This window comes from Saccostrea cucullata, unplaced genomic scaffold (assembly GCF_032062105.1).
Source record: "Saccostrea cucullata isolate Sc308-1 unplaced genomic scaffold, CSIRO_AGI_Scuc_v1 ctg788, whole genome shotgun sequence".
Lineage (NCBI taxonomy): Eukaryota > Metazoa > Mollusca > Bivalvia > Ostreida > Ostreidae > Saccostrea > Saccostrea cuccullata.
In genome coordinates, this window is record NW_026917874.1 from 1 (window position 1) to 8,023 (window position 8,023).

The 8,023-nt window shown below is 31.3% G+C and overlaps 1 protein-coding gene across 1 annotated transcript; it reads right to left on the reverse strand.

Moving 5' to 3' along the window:
* Positions 1-5,023: 5,023 nt before the first annotated feature.
* LOC134230233 (fatty acid-binding protein-like) lies at positions 5,024-7,014 on the reverse strand. Its single transcript, XM_062712346.1, has 4 exons — positions 6,853-7,014; positions 6,157-6,335; positions 5,827-5,946; positions 5,024-5,361 (listed from the first exon to the last, which is right to left on the reverse strand). Exons 1-4 carry the CDS (start codon positions 6,923-6,925, stop codon positions 5,302-5,304), a joined length of 432 nt encoding a protein of 143 aa, XP_062568330.1. The 5' UTR covers positions 6,926-7,014; the 3' UTR covers positions 5,024-5,301.
* Between the last annotated feature and the right edge of the window lie 1,009 nt (positions 7,015-8,023).

Below are 8,023 nucleotides of genomic sequence, written 5' to 3' on the forward strand. Positions count from 1 at the left end.
AAATAAGATTAAATTTATTAAGGTAGTAACATCTGATAAAATAAAATTAGAGATAAAGTAATAAAACAAAGAGTTAAAATTTAAGTGCAAAAAGGTCAAATTAATTGTACCATAGATCAGAAAGATGCACACTGACCCCCTATTTTCTCTGCGATTTTGAGTCATACTATATGAGTACTTATCCAAAATATACTTCCCAAAAAATCCTTGATTTAACAAATTTGACGATTGACTTACCTTAAACGTACTAGAGTTTAAACTAGATTTGTATGCACAAATCTGAAAGATTTTGTTAACATTTACACTTTTGCAATAAATGAATTTTGTACTCTTTCTCTCTCTCTGTTTGTTTGGTTTTGTTGTTGTTGTTGTTGTTTATTCCATACTTAATTCAAACACTAAAAGAGATTTGATAGCACAGTCTATATTTTAAAGATAACATAGATGAATCATTTAATATATTAAATCAGTGCCATGATTTGAATATTGTTTAGCCTAGGATAGTATTGCATAATCACCGGGATCCGGTTATATCACCGGTTTATTTTTTAAGCTTAATGAATCATTAAATTGTTAATGATGCATTAGTTAATGAAGGTGTGATGTACAAAACCGTTATTAGAGCCTTATTCATATAAGAATAATTCAATAATTAGGAATTCATTAATGTTTTGTTAACATTAGAACAATATCCCACAATGCATTTCATTACTACATCCGTGGGCGTTTCCATGGGCGTTTTCTTTGTTTAACATATACCAAATATTCAATAAATGAGCTTTTAAAACCAATTTAAAAATTCGGAGGCGTTTTCTTTGTTTAACATATACCAAATATCTAACAAATGAGCTTATAATAACCAATTTAAAAAATCAGCCAAATGATTCTCATTTTTAATTATGCACATATTACAAAACCGGTGGTTATTTTTATGGAGAGGCTTTCATCGTTGGAGGTGAGGGTTCGAGATCTTTTTAAATATTTATGATATACTCAGTAAGTAAATTATGTACTATCCCCAAGCACATGTGCTCCGCTGATATACAATCCAGGTAAACTTGAAAAGAAAGAAACCATAGAGTCTAACACATCTGTTTCATATGTAGATGATTTACTTGAAAAGGACGTTTATGGTAATCTAACAACCAAGCTTTATGATAAAAGAGATGAATTTAACTTTTCAATAGTCAACTTCCCTTATGCAGCAATATACCTTCATCACCAGCGTACGGGTCTCTGTTAATTCGCTACGCAAGAGCATTAACTACATATGAATATTTAAAAAAAAAACGAGGTAAGTTATTGACAAACAAGTTGCTGAAACAAGAATATCAGCACTCTCCTTTATAAGTCATTATTTGGTAAGTTCTTTGGGCAATACTATGACATTGACAGCAAATAAAATTTATCATTATGTCAAATGCTCACTGACGTTTTTCATACTAATTGTTAGATTATCATTTACACACTGAATTGTCGATGGATTTTTTTCCGTTACTCCCCAGTTATGACAAGAAGCACACGGTGGGTGTGACCTTTCGACAGAGGATGCTCAATCCTCCATGGCACCTGATCGCACTTCTGATGTTTTAGAGGTTTTGTATTATTTAATGGACTTTTGAACTTGAATTCTGTTCGCTATCTCCATATATTTCAATGCCATGTATATTGCCAATTTTTTTCTGGTAGTGATAAAGCCACAGAAAAAATCTTTCTTGTCGTAACTGCAAATTATAAAGGAATTAACCAAACATCGATTTCAATATCTACAAGTTTAAAAAAGGTTAATGGCAGAATGAAAAAAAAACACAAAAAAACCCAACCCCAATTAAGTATATTTAATTTTATTTTGCACTCCATTGTGCGTTTTGTTTTCCCAGAAACGACTCCATCTACGTAAATATTACTGTCTGAAGAGAAAATGTCTGAATTATTTTAAATTCTTTGTAAAGTCTAGTCAAGTTTTAATTTTGGCATTCAAAAGATAAACGTTTATGTCAGAAGCCCTATGCAAGTCGTAGATTGTGCAAATCATGCATGTTTTAACCACACTATCAACGTAGATATGAAATCGGTCGAATAGTTTCGAAGTGTCTGAGAATATTATGGTAGCTGGACAATTGACCTAGACAAAGCTTAACTATTGCTATCTTCCGTGGGATTTTTTTTTTTTTGGTACGTACGTCTTACATATACATGTATGCCCAAAAAAAAAACGTGACATTCATCTCTTCTGACTCCGAGGCGGAGAAAATATACTCTCCCATACGTTAAAAACGACTCCACCATACTAAGGAATTCAGAAATAAATCTTCAATGAAAATGTAAAGAAAATATTGTGTAGACAGAATTACTCGATTTATAATTTTACTACATGACTAATACATTGTATTCTTGGCAAATTGTTTTGTAGTACTGGATAAGAAATCCGCGTTGATCCGACTTTATCGATATTTTTAATGTAAAAAGGATTACATATATTGACAAAATGAAGCAGTGGCAGATAGTAAATGGCTTCATTTTATAAACACTGTACATAGATATTACAATGTATAAAATTTTTAAAGACTGCGTATTTTTGATAATCTGAAATAATCACTACGTTGCCAATAATAAGGAATATGTAGCGGTTTGTCTAATACCGCAACGTTTTTATTTGTATGATCAAAAATTTCTTTTTAAAAATCCATACAAGGTTGAAAATTTAAATAAAGATAACTTTTAGATAAGTGTTGTCTGGACGAGTGAGTCATTTATTTCAAGGTCGATCTCTCTGTGAGTTTTGTGTTAAATGCTAGTCAAGTGAACGATAGTTTAAATTATGAATAGCTAAAAGGACATGCAGAAACATTCGCATGTTTGATACTTTTTATGTCCATCTACGAACATTTTTCATGTTTTTTAAACTCAAAATAAATAATGCAATTGAAAATTAAATAGAAGCAAAGTTGTGTTAAAACATTACATTATACATGTAAATGTAGAAAAAAAAATTATACATGGTTTTTGTAGTTAGAAGGTTGCATTCTAAGCCATAACTTTACTTTTTTTTACAACCACGCTCCACAGATTTGTCACTAATTAAGTTTCATGATTAAGATGGGAGAAGCAGGGTTCTTTTATCAAGCGGGTATTGCTCGGTTGATATTTTTAGTAGTTCACTTTAATAGTTCACTGAGGCTTATTGATTAAATTATCCTTTCTGTCTTTAAATTCTTGTAAATTGGCAGCTGCTTTTTCAATAAAAATGGAACTCATAAATTTACTTACCTTGTCATTGGTCATTTGCAAAATTATTTTGTTAAAGACATTCTGATTGTACACACAAGTACTCTGAAGTCGACAAAAGATGCTTGAGTTTCTGATTGACCATATCTATGTGGTTTTGGAGACCAGGTCTTCCAACAATCTATTGAAATTCCCATGGGTACCAATTGCGCCCCGTTATTAGCAGACCTATTTTTGTATTCATGTGAAGCAGAATTTGTTCAAAATCTTATGCATGAAAAGAAGAAAAAACACTTGTTGTCGCCTTCAACTCGACATTTAGATATATTGACGACGTAATGTCAATTAACAATTGTAATTTCCATTCTTATGTCAATACAATAAATCCTGGTGAGCTTGAGATAAAAGATACCACAGAGTCTGACACACCTGATTCATATTTGGATATTTTACTTTAATGGCAATTTAACAACAAAGCTCGATGATAAATGTGATGACTTTGACTTTTCTATCGTCAACTTCCCTTACTTATACAGCAATATACCGTCATCACCTGCATACGGAGTTTATTTATCTCACTTGATTTGATACACAAGAGCATACTCTACGTATGAACAATTTCTAAAACGTGTAAATTATTGACAGTCAAGTTGATGAAACAAGAATATCAATAGTCTCGTTTAAAGTCATCATTCCGTAAAGTTCTATGGTCGATACAATGACCAGGTCAGCAAATACAATTTATTGAGTCAAATGCTGACTGACGTTGACGACGGATTTTCCCGTTATTTCTCGATCATGACATGACTCTGCTCCTGTTTTGTATTGTTTTATGGACTTTTGATCTTGAATGCTGTTCGTTATATCCATATGTTTTATTAAATATTCATTTTAATAATTCGAGCTAAAGTAAATAAATTTTGAAATATTTCTGGAAATATATATCAAAAGTAATAGATATCTCATTAAAAAAGATAAGTGAATGTGATTTTGATACAAATTAAATCTTTCAGATCATTGCTCAACTTTTAATGAAGCAAAATATATTTCAGTGGAAATATATTATAAATATACAGAGAAAATATAAGTATATTGACTGTGTAGAGTACGTTTTGTAGAATTGTATACTAATATCCCTTATTTACCCCTTAAGTCAATACACAGCTATATATATAAAAAAAATTCATTGATCTTGTACATATTATACAGCTATCAATTAACTATATTTTGAAATAATTTCAGTTTTGTTTATCTTTTGGATGAATGTTTTGTGTTCTGAGCAAATAGTGGTATTGATTACAAAACTGAGTCAATTTGTCAATGTTAAACCTTTTGTTGTCAGTGAGAAAGTAGGTCAGTAAAGCCCTGTTACAATGGGCCTCAAAAATTAAATATTGTATATGAGCATCCACTTTATCACTTAAAAGTTTTTACATCGCAATCATAGTTGTTGAATTTTTTTTTAAATTTTTTTTTTCACTTCATTTAATTTTTATATCTGCAATGAGCTTTATGTTCTTAAAGTATAAAGCTCTTAGCATACAGAGTTGTATCATTGACGTTTTAATTTGCCCTTAAAGATGGTGCCGCAGTATTTGCAATTCACCAAATAATCTTTTTATATTCCTTCCAAACTTTTTATGTTCAGTTTTCAGAACTGAATTCTTTTTTTAACAGTGAAATATATTATTTCGACAAACAAGACAAGCAAACTGAGAATAGACATTAAGATCTAAGTAAATTTCTGTTTGCAAACTTTCATATTTAACAAAACTTCTTCAAGAAAAACAAACACTTCGTCTTTTCAGTAATTTAATATTTTTACACACATCACTTTTTTTTTTAGTTAGTTAGTTAGTTAGTTAGTGGAATCCTAATGTGTTAATATTCATCCAATATTCTCGGAGATTTTAGTGTGAAAAATTTTAAATATCCTTGTTAGGCTAGGAACCCGTTTTCATCTATCGCTCTAATTTTTGTGATGCTTCAATTCGGGCGTTAGTTAAGCCTTCTATTTGCTGAATTTGATATTTTGCTTGTACCTAATTGAGAAAGCAAGGCGAAGTCATTTCATTACTTCTTTCTGTACATTTTCCCTTTCATTGTAGCCTTGGACGTTACAGCTTCACAGGTCTGAAAAGCAACAAAACACATCTATTATCGCTATTCTTGTGTTTGTTGAATTTCTTTTTAAAAATAATGCACATTTGAACGAGTATATAATAAATATTGTACATAAACTGTACAACGAATCTATGAGGAGTTACATTTGTTTAAAAAAAAATTAAAATAGTTAAAGTGGGAAGCAAAACGCTGAAGATTCTGCGCTTTAAATTGACAAATCTTTTCTTAGACACGCAATAACCATTAAGCTGAAACATTAATCCCATGTCAAATATTATCTCTGTACATGCATGGGAATGTTCAGATATACACTTGATAAGTGATGTCAGTAAAACATAATTAAACAATTACTTTTATAGTTCTGACTACATATAATTATAACTACAACCGATCCTAACCCATTGTCAACTACCACTCCTTGAAAAGGAAAATGGATAGACCCCTTTATTAAAACTTAAGATGACAAACACTTACAACATCCATAACGTCTCCATTGACTTTTCTGGTGATGATGAATTCCCGGTTTTTCCCATCTTCGAAATTTGTGACCTCGTGTTCCTTTGTTTCACAGTCGCTGACCACTGTTATAGTTGTCTAAATGGGATGTAAATGTCATGTCATGTTTGAACCAATGAATTTTAATTCTGCATTTGATAGAACTTTTATTTTAACTTCCTATTGCCTATTTACTTTGTTTTATTGCATTTAATACTCAATTTTCTTTTTTTCTCAATATTTAGTAAATTCGTATAATTTTGTTTCATATAGCCTTTTAGTCTTTGTTTATGCAGAAAAAATGAATACCTTTACATCGGAACCATCGGGGCCTTTTCCGTCGAATTCTTTTCCAATCTGGACGTCGTAGGTCATGGGATTGTCTGGGTACAGAGAGGTGGTCCACTTGATCTTCCAGTTATTACCATTTATATCGTAGGTGACTGTTGATCTTGCCCCCATGTATTTATCCTTGTATTCTCCTAGTCCTAAATTGAAAAAAAAAATATTACGCTTTAAGCATTCAACGGAAGTAATTCATTTTATCTTATCAAGTAGCCAAAGAAGTTGCCAAATAAAGATTTAAAAGGCGTCTCATTCATTATGTATGTTTTCTTGTTTGTATTTAAACTTGATAGTGTTTCACACATTTTTTCCAAAGCCAAGGGGTACCTCTCGATTAAGGTTAATCCTACAGAATTAGTGTCAGGTTATAATTTACAAGGAAATGTTTCCAAATAAACTAAATGTTAGGACTTTTTCTAAATGCAGAGAAAATTATCATGTATTATTTTAAGATTGCATTTTATAAATAAACGTATTCATGAATCATAATTATGTTAACGTATCTATAAACATCTGTATAAAATGTCTTCATTATAGAAATTGATCATATGTATATTCTTAATTTCTATCAGACAAGGACCAATTTCAAAGATACTGATAAAAATTAGTACAGATATTTGTACTCATTACAATTAGGGCTTCTTTACAATGTTTACTTACCTATTGCATCCATAAATGGTCCCATACTTGGGTCCATTTCTCTATCTTCCCATGTTCCACTGAATTGCGACATTTTGCAGGTATTATGAAATAGTGCGAACTTAGCTTGGGAAAGTAAGTTGTGAACAACCGGTTGGTTTCACGTACATTTAAAGCCTCGGGAGGATTTTATTTTCATTGGATGGTCAGCGTTTGTTTGTTGATCGAAGGCTAAACGGAGGGTCGCCATTGGTCTCCAGATAACTTTGAATTCTAGTTTTTATCGACGCTAGAAATTTGAATAAAAACTACTGTCTTTTAATTGTAGTATCAACATTAATTGGAATAGAATAAAGAGTGCTAGGCGATTTTACTTAAAGAAATTGTTTTCATTTACCATATAAAATTGCAGCCTAGATAAAGTCGATACTTGCTAGACTAGTACAGATATATACATAGCAAACATTCTTCTGTTTGACACTCACTCAATATTACCCACCCGCACAGAGAGGCCTCCAACTTCATTGCTAGAGGGTAATAAAAGAATATAAGATTTATTCTTTAGACCTTATCAGCAGATTAAAATCTTCATTGACTAGGATAGAATCATTTTACTATTGCCAATATAGTGCGCTTTGAAGTGAAAATGAATAACGGAAGGGCTTACTCTCAATTTACCGGAGAGCGCCAAGCAGCGGAATATGGGCGACGAGACGCATATTATTTGTAAAACAATGTTGAATGTCGTCCTATGCCACTTTGCACACAAGTACTTCGAAGTTAATTTTTAAAAGGTCATAAAGATTGATTGACAAAATCTTTGTAGTTGTTTGAGACAATCTTCCAACAAATCTGTCGGAAATACCTGGGGACCAATTGGGCCCGTTATTAACAGATTTATTTTTGTATTCATATGAAGTAAATTGCTGAGGAATAACTTGCTGTGGCCTCTAAGTCAACTTCTAGAAGTATTGAGGACCTCTTATCTATAAACAATATCGATATTTATATCTTCTTTTTAATATATACCCCTCAAAAATAAATGATACCACAGAGTCTGACACGTCTGTTTCATATTTGGATGTTTTATTAGAAAAAGGCATTAATGGTAACCTAACAATAAAATTTAATATGACTAACATGATGACTTCAACTTTTTTTCATCGTAAACTTCCCTTATCTATATAGCAAC